General features: G+C 41.2%; 1 protein-coding gene and 1 long non-coding RNA gene across 2 annotated transcripts; one reads left to right on the top strand and one right to left on the bottom strand.

Moving 5' to 3' along the window:
• The first annotated feature begins 1,911 nt into the window (after positions 1 to 1,911).
• On the top strand, positions 1,912 to 7,647 carry LOC131245213 (uncharacterized protein At4g00950-like). Its single transcript, XM_058244519.1, has 2 exons — positions 1,912 to 2,570; positions 7,105 to 7,647. Exons 1-2 carry the CDS (start codon positions 1,956 to 1,958, stop codon positions 7,165 to 7,167), a joined length of 678 nt encoding a protein of 225 aa, XP_058100502.1. The 5' UTR covers positions 1,912 to 1,955; the 3' UTR covers positions 7,168 to 7,647.
• LOC131245214 (uncharacterized) lies at positions 6,237 to 7,100 on the bottom strand. Its single transcript, XR_009170801.1, has 2 exons — positions 6,996 to 7,100; positions 6,237 to 6,773 (listed from the first exon to the last, which is right to left on the bottom strand). It is a non-coding gene; the product is annotated as an uncharacterized LOC131245214 (long non-coding RNA).
• Positions 7,648 to 19,244: the final 11,597 nt, after the last annotated feature.

Raw genomic sequence — 19,244 nt, forward strand, 5'->3', positions numbered from 1 at the left:
TGTAAGTAAATCCTGACCGTTAAAATCGTGGGTTCTCTTGTAGATGGAGCGTAACCTTAAATTCCACAATCAAATAATCTTAGTCATCCATCAAATTCTCTTGTAGATTTTGGACCACTTACTATTTTGATTTCAACCGTCTAATTGATAGCAACTGATTGGATGGTCAGGATGAAACAATTTCGAAGATTCTCCGTCCACAAGTCTTCCCATGATTCGAACGGTTTGGATTGACACGATTGTGTGCTGCAAACATCGACTGGCAGCTAGTTGGGCTTGGGCTTTTGATGGATACCTGCAGCAGAGCCAGAGAGCGTGTTTTGGACCCGAATTAGTAAAGGATCGGGTCCAGCCTTATTTTGCAAAATCTACTTCCGGTCTGTCCGGAACCCTGGAACATGCCCATTTAACCAAGGTGGCAATCGGTCATGTCGGCCCGCAGGTCAATTTATCTGGGACCTGATTAGGTGCAGCCCTTACCATGGTGCCCACCATGATGTATGTATTCATTTTAGGGCAATAGCTCAAAAACGAAGAAAATCCAAATATTGGTGGATCATACCAAAGGAAACAATGGTGATTGGCCATTAAAATATTTCTATGGGCTGCAAAAGTTTTGGATTAATCAGATATTTGTTTTTTCTATTCATGTAACTTTTTATGACCTTATCAACGGTCGGTGGAAAATAAATATTACAGTAGGCCCTATAAAGTTTTTAATGTGAAGGCACTTGATCACCATTATTTCTTATAGTACAGTCCACCTAATATTCGGTTCTTCTTCATTTATGGACTCTAGCCCTAAAATGATTTGCCAAAATAAAAGAGAGAATATAAAAGGGTACTTTTTTACCATGAAGCTAACATAGCATTCACCTTTTTTTTATTCGACCTAAGCAAAACCTACCTTATCAATCTGGACCTTTACTTGTAAAGATAAATTAATAAAGATGAAAATACTCTTACTTTTTTCAACTACTTTATTCTAAAACTAAAAATGTTGTTGTCCGGAATCTTTTTTTCGTATCTTAAAAATTTACTTTGGTAACATAAGTTTTTAGCCATCTAAAAAAAAAAAGCATGGAAAGGGAGCATCTACAGTGCTAAATGCATACATTAAGGTAGGTCCCGTGGTAAGGCCTGCACCTGGTCTTCTCCCAATTGCCCAAACTCCTTAGGTTTGGGCTAAGCTAAATTGGTACTGTGTTGAGCACGGGTTAAAAAAAATGTAACCATTTTAAGAAAATGGGTCAGACCTAGGTAGACTCCTATCAAAAAAACCTGCCCATAAAGCTAATCAATGGGTTGGCCCAGATGACTAGACTCACCTAACCTAGCCCCAAATGCAATAAAATTAATAGGCAATGAGTATAGATAATGTACGTTTGTGTGTATGCCTATGCTAATTAGGCACGGTGGGACATACCTTTAGTCCCATATTCTATCTTAAACCCTAGTGCCATTGTGCTAGGCTGTGTTAAGTCAGTCCAGCCGTACTCAACTATTACTAGACGAATTTAGTGGAGTTAGGTTTTGGCTTCATGAATCTTAATTGGGTTTGCTTGATGAATCTTAAATGGGTTTGGTTGGGCCAGTGGGTAATGGGTCCCAGGTTGGGTTCGGGCTTTCAATAACTCGGCTTTACTAAATGGGTTGGGCTCGGGCTGAGTCCTACTCGACCTGAACCAGTCCTAGATTTAAGCTGTCAATGGGCGGCTGGGGCCTGAAATAGAATGGCCAACTACTAAACTCGGCGAGCTCGACAATGACGTTAGTTCCAAGTAATTTCGGGTCCGGGCCCGAACCGGGTCGCAGCCTAACCTAAACGTGAGAATGACGTTAGAACAAAACGGTGGTGAACTATCACTATACAAATACGAATCCTGCCCAGGCCTATCTATATATAACACACATAGCGAGTCACTGCATGCATAGAGGAAGAGAGGCAGGCAGGCATGGGAACCGAGCCAGACCCCGAGCCAAGCTCACCTAAGCTGTCCTTCTATTCCCTCCCGAGGCAACCAACCGAGCCTGCAGGCATGCTGACTCCGCCGTTCCGGCCTTCAGCCTCGGTCCCATTCGTATGGGAAGAGGCGCCGGGAAGGCCCCGAACCTGCGACTCCAAACCAGCCAGCGCAAGGTGCTTGGATCTTCCACCAAGGCTCCTGACCGAGATGATAATTACCAGTTTGCCCTCCCCAACGACTGTACTGGAAGGACCGTACGTGGGCCGGTCCGTCTCCTGCTCTTCCTTCAGAGAGGCACATCTGCGCCGTTCGTTCAAGGGCGGTAGTCACAGGAGCATCAGCCCTGAGGAGGCCCAGCTTGGGACCGTTCGAAGGAAAGAGAAGGAGAGGGGGGTGGGGTTTTGGGGGAAGAGGGTGGGGAAGGTGAAGGGTGGGCCAGGGATGATGAACGGTGATGTAGATGGTTCTGTTGTGCTGTCCTCATCTCCATCGTCATCTTCTTCTTTTGGTGAGAGATATGAGAATCCAAAGGTGAAGATCACGAGGTTTAGAAGGAACCGGAGCTTGTTGAATGTTTCCAGCCCCACCACCACTCACTTTTGGGTAAGTCAGATGCACTTATCTTTCAGTTTGTACTAGTGGGGCCCATTTATCAACGATCCAAACCGTTGATCCGATTGGCCTCAACACGGATTACGTGTACACCAATTTCTCTCAGATTGGGCAATTCTAGATTTTCAAGATGGGCAAAAGCTTTCTATCGGTTGAATCTATACAGTGGATTATTTTTCAGCCATCCATGTCGGACCGACGTTTTGATTGTTTTACCTTCTCGAGGATTTTATCCTTTGAACGGTTTGGATCACTGGATCATGGCTCCACTCGTACGAACTGAAAACCTGGACGATATTCTACTAACTTTACGGAGGTTTGCTAATGCCACACGGCTGGAGATCCTGCCCATATACCTTATACACGAAGGAACACGTGCTAATATGGAACGCGTGTTTACGATCAGAGCTTTTCATCGGCAGGCTGCTTTATTCCTCGGATGGGTCACACTGGACAGTAAACGGACGGTTACAACATATTCCATCCGTCCATTTGCCGTGTGTGATATCAGATATGGCACGCCTGAGGTGTGAAATGGCCAGAAAATCTAAACCGTGTAGTGTAGACCACGTGATGGAAAGATCTGATTCTGATCTGGCGTACGTGTTCTGTGGTAGCACGTGCGTGTGGATGGTCAGGGCTGCCGCACGCTTTTGAAATTAGCATCCCCTTTACATTTCACATCATCATTATCACTCGTATCATATCAATATATCATGGATAAGCTTTGGTTGACAATACGCACTCAGAAGTAGTTTCTGAGACTAGTGCTCTGATAATTGCACCCTCCTTTTTCATTCGTACGCCCAGTTTCATACTTATGAGAGTAGACCAATACACCCACTTTTCTCCTCACGGGATAGGAAAGCTGGAAAAGAAGTGCTGTCCTGTTCTCCTCCCAAGGACTGAACTTGCCAAACTTTCCTACGCACGCCAAGAGTCTGACCGGCACTGAAATATCGGCAAGTGGGACAAACATGCATCAGATCCACACCGTCCATCAGATGCACCGTCCAGTTTTCGCTGTAGGATTTAGAATTCATTCAATCCAATACTTAGATGGAACACACCAGACGTAATGGTGTAAAATCAGGATTAAAACTCTAAATTCACGTTGTATGGCCCACATGAGTCTTATAAATCCTAATTTTCATAGAATCTATTCATCCTGGTGTGCCGCTTCAGATGAATGGATTGGATGGCATATAAAAGTGACGGTGGAGCCGACACATAATTTCGACGAATTTAATGGTGCAACTCCCCATCTCAATTGTTTCCTGTGGTGTAACCCTGCTAAGGGTTGAACGGTCCTGATGTTTTGCAACCACTAAAAACGCAGGGTGGATCAAGTGATGGATGGGGTGGATCTCATCCATTCCACATGTTCCGTGCACGTCAGCAAAAGTAACGCCCCATTGTCCGTGGGAAAGTAATAGATGCGTTTTCGTTGCGCATTAACACGTGGGTTGATATAATGAAATAGGATTGCGTACTGAGTGACTCAGTACACTCTTATCGTACTGAGTAAACTCAGTTGGGCCCACCTTGAATGTATGTGGTCTATCCACGCCGTCCATCCGTTTTTCCATCTAATTTAAGGGGTTGAGCCCCAAATTGAAGAATATATAAAGATCAAGTGAATCATACCATAGGAAACAGTGGAGATAATGATTTCCACCGTTGAAACCTTTCTATGTCCCACATTGATGTTTATTTGTCATCCAACCTGTTCATAAGATCATACAGACATGGATGAACGGAAAACACAAATGTAGGCTTCATCCAGAACTTCTGTGTCCCCTAAGAAATTTTCAATGGTAGAAGTTTAAGCCAACTTTTTCCTGTGGTGTGGTCCATTTGATCGTTGTAATGCTTCATTTTTTGTCTCAGGGCCTAAAATAATATGGGAAAATGGATGGACGAAGCCGATAAAAAACATAAATTATGATGGACCCCACAGAGTTTACTCACTAGGCTTACTCACTACGCAATCCGCTTCGTGATATATATATATATATATAATTGTTGCTATTTTGGAAAAGGTGGTATATGGTGGGCGATTTCGATTCCTAAATTAACTGTTTTTGAATGAAAAATATTATCATTAGGGTTTCATTTTTTATTTTAATGAAAACCGTCCACACTAACTCCCTGCTTTTCTTTTTTAAACTCGTAATATCTTTGTGAATTTTCTTCTATTCTTTTTTTTTTTTTAATAATAATTTAACTGGACCCACGCGCAAGCACACGTGCCAATGTGGCATGCACGTGTGACATGTCCTAGTTTCTGTTAGGTGGGCCACACTGTTTAGATAGCGTGAACTGAAAATTAGGTCGTTTAATTCAAGGGGCATAGTAAACAAAAAAAAAAAAACAACAGAGGAAAACTGTTATAGCCGTTTGTTTGATTCGTAAACCGTGGCCCACCTGATGGATAGGTCGGATCTTGCACAAGTGTGCGGATCTGACTTTTGCTTCTTGTGTGGTTACGCAAGGCTTCCCACGTGATTTTACCGTCTTATTGCCTGTTCAAATGTATTCGAGTTGACTGTTCATCTTGTGGGCCCTGCTGTGGTGGATGGATAAAGGTTAGCGAGAGATGTATTGACAATCTCACTCAATGGGGTGAGATGTGCACGTGTGAGAAATCCAGGCTGCTTACCAGGGTCGGACACTCCATATGCAGACTGGCCTAAAAATCAGTCTGATCCACTCACCCAGGTGGGCCACCTGGTGCATGGAACTTGGACCGTTGGATCTTGTTAAAACAGCCTGGAGCTTACATGAATCACACAATGGCGCGTGCATCTGAACTGGTTGTTAGGGTGGTTATAGCTATCCACTGGGGCCCACCCCAAATGGCCCTGTGTCCGTTTGTTATTCCTTGTCTCTGTCTGGAGTCGCTGGACGTTGGATACGCTTCTCTTCTTCCTTCTCTTTTTGGTGAACCATATACACCTACTACATGTCCAGAGAGATCCACTTGTTGTACGCGTGTAAGCATTCTGTACACGTGCACAGCCTCGGGATCCAGCGTGTTTGGCAACCCATTGGGGCCACATACTAAGGTGGTCCAATGCTTTTAACCGTCCATATTATTTTAGAATCACTCTTCATTGATGATCCTAACCTTCGATTTTTAAATCTGAATGCCAGCCATCGAAAATATTCCTTTCATTGTGTCTGAATTTATGTTCATATGGTGATGGCTAAAATTATCTGTTCAGCGTACATTTCCAACGGTGGTCAGTATAGTATAGTTCCCACAACGTGGATGGTTCCGATCATCAGACGACTCAGCATATGGGACCCAGTGAGTTTATTGATGAAAACTTTGATACTCTGTCAGATTGTGATAGATGATACGCAGGCACTGACAATTCTATTGAATTGGTCAAGTTATGGGCCTAGTTTTACATGAATATTAAACCAACTTGAACTGAGAAATTGGTCAAGTTATGGGACGGATATTTGGACGTTCGAATTGTTCAAGTTGAACGTGCCACGTGTGCAGTTTCCAAGTGCCTGCGTATCAACCGTTACTTGCTGCCGGAGTATTAAATTACTTGCCTTTTTTATTCCGGCCACGAAAAAAATATTTGGAAAATTAATCTTTTAAAAATTCTCTCAAACGGTTTTAGTTGTTTTTCTGTTCCCCCAAAAGTCTTATAGGTTTTTTGTAACAATGGTCCAGATCATCCAATCTGGAGACCTTTCTGGGCATCCTCGTCCATGTCGGGGCCCACCGAATCAGACCGCTCAGGTCAACTTAACTAGGCCCCACATGTTTGGTTTCTTATGCCTAATCAAAGGAACGGATACTCCATAATTCCTCCTCCGTTTTCACGCATCCGCTTTCCTGGCCATCGCTTTTAACAGTTTGGATTGGTCTTCATCGACAATGCATGTGGCTCGTTGTCTCGTTTTAGTGGAAGCTTATGGCAGCCTCGTTCCTCTTTTTGTCTCTTCTAAAAGGGAGCGGATTAGGTGAGGCCGGGGTAACAGCTTAGTGGGTGAGGCCCTGACGCAGGGCCCACCTTGATTATGTGTCGTATATCTACGCCGTCCATCCGTTTTTTCAGCTCATTTTAGCGCATGGTCCCAAAAAATGAAGCAGATTCAAGTCTCAGTGGCCCACTTGAGATTTTGATCTGCTTCATTTTTTGGACCATGCTCTCAAATGAACTGAAAAAACTGATGGACGGCTTGGATATACAACACATACATCAAGGTGGGCCCCACGGTCAGGGAAATAATCCATCACTCACATTGGCATTTAGATATATTCACGAATGGACGTGTAGACCATTGTAAAACGAAACCTGACCGTTAACATTCAAGTTCACAAATCAATGGTCAAGATGATCCATTCAGCGTAATCAGTGGATCTTGTGCACTGTCTACGGCAGGTCCGACTATTTGGACGGTTTTTAATTTGAGGTGATCGCCACCTATGCTGTAGTTGGCCCACCCTGATGAATGTCAGATGATTTGGTGATGATACTCTGTCATATATTCCATGCAGGCAAGCATATACGGGAGCTTTAAGCAGGTGCTTCCTTGGAGAACGAGAAAATTGAAGAACTGATGCGCCCTCCTCAACCGTACGTTTTTCCAATCATCGCATGCCACGTGGCCGTTTAAATAGCGTTGAATATGTGAAGGGATAAAGTACTTTTTCTTTTTTGCTACTCGTTTCTCGGGTGCGCGTGCGACACGAGTGCAAGACCCAATCTGCTAATCGGGCAGATCTGACACAATTGTTGGTTGGATTCGGATTATTAGTCATTTTCTCTTGACTATTTCCCTCTAGTGATAGGCCCATCTGATGAGTGGCTTGTATGTAACACGCTTGTGACACGCTACACGTGTGTGGTGCGAGTTTAAGAATAGTGTACTCGGTCGAGTTCTCTTGGATTTGGGAATGAGGGTTTATTCATAGTTAATGAATATGTAATCTGCATTAATTATGACATAAGCTCCCTTTAATTGCGATATTGCGAATCTTGTATATACGTGTGGCTGGTTTTTATTAGATGTAATCATCATGGGGCCCATTTGGGGGTTTTTAAGTCTTTTTATTTCAACTACTCATATGTTTGTATTGATTCATCAAGCAGGAATGTTTGATACGGAAAAACAGATGGATGGCATGGATATTGAATATATGCATCAAGGTGGATGGATCTGCTTCATTTTTAGGCTCATCTTATAAATTGATCTGGGAAAATGGATGGATGGATCTGCTTCATTTTTAGGTTTATCCTATAAATTTATCTGGAAAAACGGATGGATGGCATGGATATTGAATATACACATCAAGGTGGGCCCCACAGTAACGCCCACACCGTCGTGAGTGTGGCCGGGGCTGCACGTAATTTGCTCTCCCATTTTTGTTGCCAGAGCTAGTTTCGTTCAACTGTCTGCCATTTTGGGCTATGTCCTACGCATGTTGTGTCTACCCGGATTTAAAGCGCCGATCACCCTACACGTGTACAGTGGACCAGATAAGGGTGGGCCAGTTTCCATGCAAGTATCCATTTGATTGGTGGTGTTGTGAGTTGTGCCATACGCCATCAATCTTGACCATTCACACAAAAAGGCTTAATTGTGAGTAGGCCATTGGACGATCCTGACCGTACAATCCGTGTCCTAGGAGCAAATGGTTAAAATGAAAACGGGTGAAGATCCGTGGATGGGATAGTTGTGATTGTATCTAGGTTCAACGAACTTTGGGTCTGGCCCACCAGTGCATTTACAGTACGTGTGGTTGATCTACCACATTTATAACGGCGTACCACTCCCATCAAATCATGCATTAAGACAACTTGACTTCGTATGCGGTCAGGAGATATTTGCCCTTTCATTTGAGTTGAATTTTCTTGGGGCAGGTTGATGGGACCATACCCTCTGATTAACAGTAGAGGCACGAAGCCTCATGGAATGAATTCCAGCTCTTCAATAGCTTGGGATGATAAATATAAGTAGGATAGGCAGTGCACTCCTCTTGGGACGCTGATGAAGTTCTTGCGCTGGAAATCTAGGTGGGGCATCATAATGTTTACGAGAAATCTTCATGGCCCATTCATTTTAAGAGCTCAATTTATGATAGAAGATCTAAATTGAGCCGGATCCAAGATTCAAGTGAGCCGTACCAGATGTAAAATTGAGAAAAGAAACGCCAATTACTGTCTACTGAGACCTTCTCAAGCCCTGCCTTGATACTAACATGCCATACAAACTGTTTATAAGGTCATTCCCCACTAAGATGAACGGGGAACATGAAAAAGTTGAGTGTGGATCCTTGATTGCCCAAACAGTCATTTACTGTTTGTTGCAAAGCGATTGAACCGCGTAACCCGAGACAGCATTTAATGCCGCAACGTTGACAGCGAAAGTGATTACACAATGCAAGAGAACAAGAAATCGTTGTCCATGGCAAGGTAAGGATCCAAATTCAGACCTTTATGGCCACAGATGTTTTAACAGTGGATGTTCAATCCTCATGGCTTCCTCTCACATAGCACACTTGAGTCTTGGATTCAGTTCATTTTTTGGTCACATGTCCTAAAATTAGGATGCAAAACAGCTTGACGAGGTAGATTTCTCACAAACATCATGGTGGCCACACTTAGGTTCTCAACGTAGGAGCATCTTGTACAAGGCTTTCACAGGAAATCTACATCCCATGCCTTTGCACTGTCTTAAAATCTGACTAGTGGGACCATGGTTCATTAATCCAAACCATTGACTCATCGCCTTCCACCATAAATGAACCCTGCCCTACCCGTGAAATATCCCAGGCTGGGACATTCCAGCTACTAATTTTGGGTCCTTTTATTCTCCATCGAATGTGGACTTTTGTTTTATTTTTATTATTAGTTTTCTTTAATGTAGGCTGCAAATCCATAGATTATGATTATTCATGTATATAATAATTACAATTTTTTTCTCTCTTCATTGGTTGAAATGCAATCCACTCACCACTGAGTCATTGGTTGGAATCCATTTTACCACTATTTCTATTATGGTTTATCCATAATAAAATCATAATGATTACATTTTTATATATTTTAATTTTAAATTATTATTAAAATATACTAATGTATTCGTGACTTTTACAATAATATTATGAAAAAAATACAATAATTATAATTCCTTGAAGGATATATTGTCTTTTTTAATTACCTCAATGAATGAAAGAAAATGGTTTTACAATTTACTTAATATTATCTGATCATGTGATTTGTATTTGACCATTCTTTGTTTTAACTACAACATACACGATGAATTGGCATTTTATAATTTAAAATTGTAATAATTACAAATATATTTGTAATCAAGAGTGAAAAGTAGATAAAATAATTTACAGGGTACTTATTTTATTGAGATATATAAACATATATGTTGGGGTAAAATAGGACAAGTCCAGGGACTCAACTATGGAATGGACTAACTCTATAGACATCGCCCGAGATCCTGAGGTAATAAGCCCGACCGAGGCAAGGATACCAAATGCCTAAAGGAGAGACTTAGCTCGGATTATAGGAAATGAATCCTGATCGAGACTTATAAAGTTCAGAGCCATAAGGCAGAATCTATGAGACGCATAAAATTGACTAGGAAAATGAGGCAACAACGTCCAAAGAGGCCCATTAAGGCCTAAAGCTCAAAAGTCACCTGACCAACCATAAGACTGACCCATCTTTAGGTCAGTTATAGAGTTGGCTATTGGATTAAGAAAGTACACTGATTACGAATTAGTTTCATCTCATCTGACAGAAGGCAAGTAACTTTACCCTTTATAGTCGACTGAGACTTACTCACCAGTAGAGTCGGCCGAGCCCGATCTGAGCAAGGTAGAGACGGTGTAAAGTAAAACACTTTTTCAAAATACCTTCCCGAAAATCTAGTAAAAGAATCCCCGATCTCAAAGATTTCGGAATCGGCTGGAGTCTTAAAACGGATTGATGCTGAATCCCCAAGATATCAGGAGAAAAATCTTGGCACGATGAGATCCTCCCATTCCTATAAACACTAGAAATTTCTAAGATGAAAGGTACGCAAAAACTCTCCTAGAAACCCTCTTACACGATCTTGTCCCTAAATTTAGCATCGGAGGGTCCCTGGTTCCAGCCAGGGTCTCCTTTGTCTATTTCTTGTGCAGGTGAATGAACGGAAGAAGACTTATCAGATTTTTACATCAACAATATACAAGTAGATAAAGATAAGATGGTTACAATAGACATTCAATCATAGTCGATAGACTTTTGGCCTATTTGCCAAGTTCTTAATAATTGGTACTCCGAGCCAACACCTATCCTATGTTTAAGTCACGGGAGGAGCTATCTATAGAAAGGGAAATTACACTAGTGTGAATGTCACTAACTCAATGTATTTTGCATTTGGCTAACAACTCACTCATTTGGTTTGGCATTGGTAAAAAGGCAATCGGGACACATTTCCTTTATATTACCAAAGTTATTCTCACAACAAACAACCCCAAGTCAGTGACTTAACATGTTTTTCTTTAGGAAACTTCTTAGGTGAATTGTAGAACAAAAGCCATCCTGCCACATATTTCAAGGGATTAGGCCATTCATTGGGTGGGGCTCGGACACATGCCCCTGCCTGAGGGTGGGGCCACTCATCTAATTGGCTCATAACAGGGCATAGAGAGAGAGAGAGAGAGAGAGAGAGAGAGAGGTATGAAGGGACCATACCATCTAAAGGTTGAGGCACCGAGTCCCATGGAATGAGTTTGAGCCTTTCATGGATTATAAATATAGGTAGGATGGCATCATGTTCCTTTGCACGAATACATTGACTTATGGCCTTCCACCGTAAATGAACCTTGCCCATAAAATATACCATGCTAGAAGATTCCTGTTGCTAATCCTGTCTCCATTTGTCACGCCCCGAAATTTGAGTACCCGAATAAGGTCTTCGGGACCCGAATCTCAAGGTGTGAGTTAAATATAATACATTAATTACAATCCAATTGATTTAATTAAATTCAATCAACACTCAACATCATCTAAAAGGAAATACAACTGAAATGTTTATTTAATTCAACCCTTTCTACATCGAAATTTGAACATAAACTAAACCTAATAACAAAATGATTTGAATTAAAACTAAACCTGATAAAAATAAAAAATAAAAATAAAAATAAAGCTAATAGTATAGACCCGCCTGCTCGTAATATTCCAGCTCTGCACCTGTGCATTTGTTTTAGTAGGATGAGCATAACAGCCCAGTAGGGTCATTTCTTACCCAAAATTTAACATGTTCAGATAATATCAATTTTAAAAGAAGGAATCGAAAACAGATAATGGAATTTAACAACAGAATTATAAAATGCAATACATGTGATATTTCCATGAATACTCCTAACATTTGTATTATTTCTTACAACACCGTATCCAAGTGGATGGTCACGTTGCATTAACGCCCATGCACTGGTACCTCATGGTGAGGGACCCATTTATACGTTAGCTGGTCAGACTACTGCTCCAGTTGTACTCCTGACGTATGTCCACGCACACAATTGTACTCATACGCCGTACACAAAGGAGACTCCAAAGGATCCAATGGGTTCTAGGGTCTTTCACCCAAGGGACACGATTGCCCTACTTGCTGACTTTAGGGTCTCTCACCCAAGGGACACGATCGCCCTACTTGCTAATACAACCATATATACATTTTATTTTATTTTTTTACAATTTAACTAATCAATAGATAAGCATGAATAACATGAACAATTCTAATATCAACAAAAATAAATGATTAATAATTTAATAAATTCAATTTCTACACTATAATGCAAGTTCTATATGAGGTACATAAATTGTTAAAATATCAAGTTCTATACGAGCTCCACCCTTGAGTAATAAATCTCACATTGAGTGGCTGGGCCTACTAAAATTCATGGTTACTTTCGCATTCTCAGCTCAAATATTTTTATTTATTTATTTTATTTTTGTGGCCCACCATCAAAAGTTGGTTCGGCAATTTGGACAGTCTGATTATCATACCAACATTTCATGGTGGACGGTTGAGGAGTCACCACCATATTAAAAATGGCAGTAAACTATCATGATACTATTATTTAATAAAGAGGCAGATTGTGGAAATAAATCCATACAACAAACTGAGTAAATGGTGTATCCCAAAGTAATAATTAAAAATGCAGGTATATGATGAATGTATACACTACAGAGCCGGAGGGGTCATGACCACTTGCACAAATCCAAAGCCGTTGGTTGATTTCTAGAATACATGCAGCTACTCCAATGCCCCACCATTCAATTTTTCATGGAAAATGGGAAAGCTACTCGCGCGAGTAGGATTTGAATCCTACTCGTGGGTCATGTGCCACACAAGACACGTGTGTGATATCTATTCCATTCATCTGAGAGGTCATGTTTTCTATGTTCCTATTGCTTGAAAATTTAGCAGTTAAACTAAATAGGTGGACCATACTTGTAAGTTGAATAAGGAACGTTGTTAGCTTTCATTCATTCATGGTGCCTAAGAAAATGGATAGACCGTGCTCTTTTATTTATTTATTTATTTATTATATTTATCTGGGCACGTTGAAGATGTGGATTGCATGGTAGATTTCTCAGACTTACAGTTGTGTGCTATGTTCTGCATATGGAGACGAGTAAGATTGTAGTCATACTCGCCTATCCTGCACTAGCAAGGTCCCATTATAATAAGAAGATCTCCAGTTCAACTGGTTGGAAACATTACGGTCCATCAAGTAAATAACTTCTAACCTTTAATTTACAAGTAAAATCTAACCCATTCAATAGGTTTATTATACTATTAGGATCACTTACAAGAAAACACTTACATTCACTCATTAAATGGATAATACTATTTATCAACAGTTATAAGTTATTTTCTATTTTTGGTGGATATCCTGACTAGTATATAGGATTGATTTTTCATATAAATGTTCTTCATGTTGTTTTAAACGAATTGAAAGGGTTGGATTTGAATGAACTTAATATGTCATAAATCTATTGCTAGGTGGACCGAACTTGTGGTCCAGCTTGATGGACTTAAAACATTCTCCATTAAAGTAGTTTCTCATGATATATCTCCTTACTTTTCATGAGGAGTTATTTGATACTCTGGTGGAGTACGACGATTGACATGCACACACTCTGAAATTGCAAATGAGGCATATGATAACACAAATATAAATCAAAATATAAATTTATTTTGCAAATTTATTTTTTATATAGAATTTATAAATCAAAATATAAACTTAGATAATTGGTTTATTTTATTCGGTAAATTTATTTTATTATATATATATATAAATATATATATATAATTATTATTATTTCAACATTAAATATCAGGAATATATATATAATAAAAATAAAAATAAAAATAAAATATAAATTCATGAATAGGTAGGATTTCCTACATAAAAATCAACTGATAATAATATTCCAAAAAAAATAAACATAATAATTAACTGAAAATATTAAATCTCAAGAGAAGATCACCTACCTTAAAGTTTGACGATCCGCCTCCGCTCTAATCTCCCTCTCTCTTGATCTACAGAGCTTTCTCTTTCCCCCTCTCTCTTGATCTATCCGGTTTACTCTCCCTTTATGATACGATTCAAACTTGTTTATATCTTTCCTTTCTTTTTAATGGATATGAGGAAAGAGGCGGAAGAGTGGGAGATGTGGGCAGTTTCATTTCGTGGGAGGGTTTGGCGGCCATTACCGTACAAAACGGAAGGAAAGTGGAGAAAGTGGTTTAGCCGTGCGGAAGATATAACTTTCATTTTTATTTTCTTTTTAATTTTTAAGATATAGTGGGTCCCACTAACAATAATTTAAATCCACTCCGTCCATTATCCCGGCTTGGCCAAGAGAATATAAGGCAAAAAAAATGAGGTTAATCTGAAACTCAGGTGGGCCACACGCAAATGGACGGCGGGGTTAGTTCCCACAAAAAATTGGGTTGTTACATTCTACCCCCCTTAACAAAAATTTCGTCCTCGAAATTTAATATACCTATCATATGAAGAGATGAGGGTACTTCTCTCGGATTTCATCCTCTCGCTCCCACGAAGCTTCGTCCATGCCATGATGCCTCCACTGAACCTTCACGAGTGGTATTGATCTTGTTCGAAGTACTTGCTCCTTCCTGTCGAGGATGCGAATCGGTTGCTTTATGTATGAAACATCCTCACGGATTTCCAGCGGCTCCCAGTCAATGATATGCGATGCATCTCTTTCGTACTTCCGAAGCATAGATACATGAAATACGTCGTGGACGCCAAAAAGTTGAGGAGGTAAGGCTAGTCTGTAGGCTACGAGGCCTACTCTCTGCAAGATCTCGAATGGTCCAATGTAACGTGGTGCCAATTTTCCTTTCTTCCCAAATCGCGTAACTCCTTTCATCGGGGATACCTTAAGGAACACATGGTCTCCAATAGCGAACTCCAAGTTCTTTCGGCGATTGTCGGCGTAGCTCTTCTGGCGACTCTGAGCAGTACGTATACGTTCTTTGATGATGGAAATCTTCTCGGATGTCTCTTGCACTAGTTCCGGTCCCAACAATGTTCTTTCACCTACTTCGGTCCAACAACTTGGTGATCTGCAGGGTCTTCCGTATAAATCTTCAAATGGTGCCATGCCAATACTGGATTGGAAACTATTGTTGTAGGCGAATTCTACTAAATAGAGGTGGTCATCCCAATTTCCCTTGAAGTCGAGAATGCAGCTGCGAAGCATGTCTTCGAGGATTTGATTTACCCGCTCCGTTTGTCCGTCAGTCTGCGGATGAAAAGCCGTGCTATAATCTAGCGTCGTTCCCAAGGCCTTCTGAAGACTCTTCCAAAAGCGTGATGTAAACCTGGGGTCTCGATCAGATACAATGGACACAGGGATGCCGTGAAGCCTAACAATCTCCTTGATATACTGCTTGCTTAAGTCATCTAGGGACGAAGAAATACGTATAGGAAGAAAGTGTGCTGACTTTGTTAGTCGATCTACGATCACCCATATCGCATCATGATGACGGCTTGTTTTCGGTAGTCCGACAATAAAGTCCATCGATATGTGCTCCCACTTCCACTCTGTGACCTGTAATGGTTGCAAAAGTCCCGACGGCTTCTGATGTTCTGCTTTAACCTGCTGACAAGTAAGACACTTCGCAACATAGTTGGCTATCTCCCTCTTCATATTACTCCACCAATATTGACGTCGTACGTCACGGTACATCTTGGTTCCTCCTGGGTGGATGGTGAATTTTGTGCGGTGCGCCTCATCTAAGATTTCTTGCCTTAATTCAGATATATCTGGAACACATAACCTCTCTTGAAATCTAACCCCACCATCAGAGCCTACTCGCCACTCTAAGTTGTCCTTTCCCGCTACTTCTATTATTTTCTCTTGTAGCCATACATCATTCTTCTGCGCTTCTATTATTCGTCGCACCTAGAAAAGAAAGTTCTGAATAACTACATCCTAATATAAGAATTAAAGGGTTAATATAAATGGATAATTTAGAAATTACTAACCAGAGTGGGTTGCACCACAAAATTACTGATATAAGCCCGAGGTTCATCGATACGTAGTCTGACTTCAAAATCTTTAACTATATCAAGCATCTCCCATTCTTTAATCATTAAACTTGCCACCAGCTTGCGCGCCTTCCTGCTTAATGCGTCAGCTACAACATTCGCCTTGCCTGGATGATAGCAAATATCGAAATGATAATCCTTCAAGAATTCCATCCATCTCCTTTGCCGCATATTTAGGTCATTTTGATCAAAACGATACTTTAAACTCTTGTGATCCGAGTACAGTTCAAACTACTCACCATAAAGATAATGCCTCCAAATTTTGAAAGCAAACACTACAGCTACAAGCTCTAAGTCGTGAGTGGGATAATTTTGCTCATGAGGTTTCAACTGTCTTGACGCGAATGCTATTGTTTTACTACTTTGCATCAGCATGCATCCAAACCCTTGATAAGATGCATCAGTATATATCACAAGTCTTTTCCCTTCTGCTGGTAAAGAAATTATTGGGGCTTCCATTAATCGCTTCTTTAATTTAGAGAAAGCCTACTCGCAATTTTCATTCCATTTAAAAGAAGTGCCCTTCTTGGTCAAGTTAGTCAATGGCCTTGCTAACTTAGAGAATCCCTCAATAAACCTTCTATAATATCCAGCTAATCCGAGAAAACTGCGCACTTCTGTCACATTGGTGGGCTGTTCCCAATTTAACACTGCTTCGACTTTTGATGGATCTACTGACACTCCTTTTTCCGATACCACGTGCCCTAAGAACTTTACTTCGTTCTTCCAAAAGTCACATTTTGAAGCTTTGGCATACAACTGATTGTCCTTTAGAGTTTGAAGAGCTATTCGAAGGTGTTCAGCATGATCTTCTTGCGTCTTGGAGTAAATTAAAATATCATCTATGAACACTATCACGAATCGGTCCAAATACGGTTTGAAGACCCTGTTCATGAGGTCCATAAATACTGCTGGAGCGTTCGTTAGTCCGAAGGGCATCACTAGAAATTCATAATGGCCATATCGAGTCCTAAAGGCAGTTTTGGGTACATCATCATCTCTAATCCTCAACTGATGATATCCAGACCGTAGGTCTATCTTTGAAAAATATTTAGCTCCCTTCAACTGATCGAATAAATCATTTATCCTCGGCAACGGGTACCTGTTCTTGATAGTCGCCTTATTAAGTTGACGGTAATCGATGCATAGCCTCAAAGAACCATCCTTCTTTCTTACAAATAATACCGGTGCACCCCACGGCGACGTACTAGCCCTAATGAAGCCTTGGTCTTGGAGCTGCTGAAGTTGCCCTCTTAATTCCCTCAATTCAACAGGTGCCATACGGTATGGTGCTCTGGAGATTGGTGCAGTCCCAGGTACCAGATCGATTGTGAAATCCACATCTCTCTTTGGCGGTAATCCAGGGATATCTTGAAATACTTCTGGAAATTCATTAACAATCAAAATTTGTTCCACTCCTTGAGGTTCAACTTCCGAGATGGCTGACAAACTAACCGGTGCTCCCTTCCTTCGCGTCCCATGAAATTGTAACGGTGCTCGCCCATCGATATTTAATATGACCATTTTCCTAAAACAATCGATTTTTGCCCGATATAAAGATAACCAATCCATCCCCAATATAATATCGTATTCTCGCATCGGCATAACTATGAGATTAGCTGATAAATTTACGTTCTCGATAGTGATCGGACAGGATTTACAAATCTGACTTAGGTCCACTGAATTACCAAGGGGGTTTGCTATCGTTAACCTTTTATCTAAGGGAGTAGGAGCTAACTCAAGCGAGCATAAAAGGCAATAAGAAATAAATGAATGCGATGCTCCAGAGTCAAATAACGCTCTAGCTAAGGATGAATAAATGACGATGGTACCTTCGACTACATCGCTGCTAGCTTCGATGTCGGGCTGAATAATGCCATCTGTTGGCGGTGCTGGATCCTCATATAAGAGTGCGGCATCATCATAAGTCTGGGTCGCTCCATCCTCAGACTGTGCTAGAACATCATAACTTTGAATTGGGCCCTCGTATTGTTGCGCCAAATTTTCGTACGGCTGTACTGTGTCTCCTGACTGTACTAGAGCGTAGACTCGGCCTTGAGCTTGTGGTCGTGGTGTCTGAACTCCCTGCCTTGACTGCTGGTACTGCTGAGGTTTAACCTGTGGCGGCGGCTGCTGAGGTGGTCTCTGATATACCGATGAAGGTCCTTGCTGTGGTGGTCTCGAGTATGACTGTAGCGGCCTCTGTGGGTATGGCTGAGGTGGTCTCGATGAAGGCTGTGAGGTAGAAGGATGTAGTGGAGGTCGCTGTGACATAGACGGCGGCGTCTGTTGCTGGGGAGGCCTGAAAGACTGATGTGAAGATCCTGACCTTTGTGGATACTGTGTGCGCTGTGGTCTGGAACAAAAACGAGAAGTGTGGCCTTCGAGTCCACAATTATAGCAAAATCCTGAAAATCGTGGTGGAGGAAGTGCTATTATCGGTCTAGCCATCAATGTCGGTGTTGTTATCTGCCTCTTAGCTGCATCTTGTTGGGCTGGTGATATGTAGGTAGCAGTTCTAGCACCACTCTTTATGTCATTCTTTTGATCACGATTCTTTCAATATTCGTTGATGTCTTTCTTCACTGCTAAAGCACGCTCCAACAGTTCGGCATAGGTCTTCTGTATGAAAGGGGCTAACCGACTACGAAAAGAGGCTCTGCAACCGTTCTCAAATTTTTGTGCCTTACGGGTTTCATCGGACACCAGAAAAGTTACAAATCGCGAGCGCTCCGTGAACTTAGCATCATATTGGCGCACTGTCATGTCACCCTGTTCTAATTTCATAAATTCTCCCGCCTTTTGATTTTTCACATACAAAAGAAAGTATTTATCGTCAAACTTCTCACAAAACTGGTCCCAGGTCCAGTCTTCAACTCTCGGGTTTATCCTAATGACTAAGTCTCACCAATGGTCTGCCTCCCCTACTAACATGTAAATAACCAATTCTGTTTTCTGGTATTTATCGCACTTTATAACCGTGAATATCTTATCAAGTTGTTTCTTCTACACTTCGGCTTCAGATAGGTTAGGCCCACCCTTAA

This window comes from Magnolia sinica, chromosome 5 (genome assembly GCF_029962835.1).
Source record: "Magnolia sinica isolate HGM2019 chromosome 5, MsV1, whole genome shotgun sequence".
NCBI classification, from domain to species: domain Eukaryota; kingdom Viridiplantae; phylum Streptophyta; class Magnoliopsida; order Magnoliales; family Magnoliaceae; genus Magnolia; species Magnolia sinica.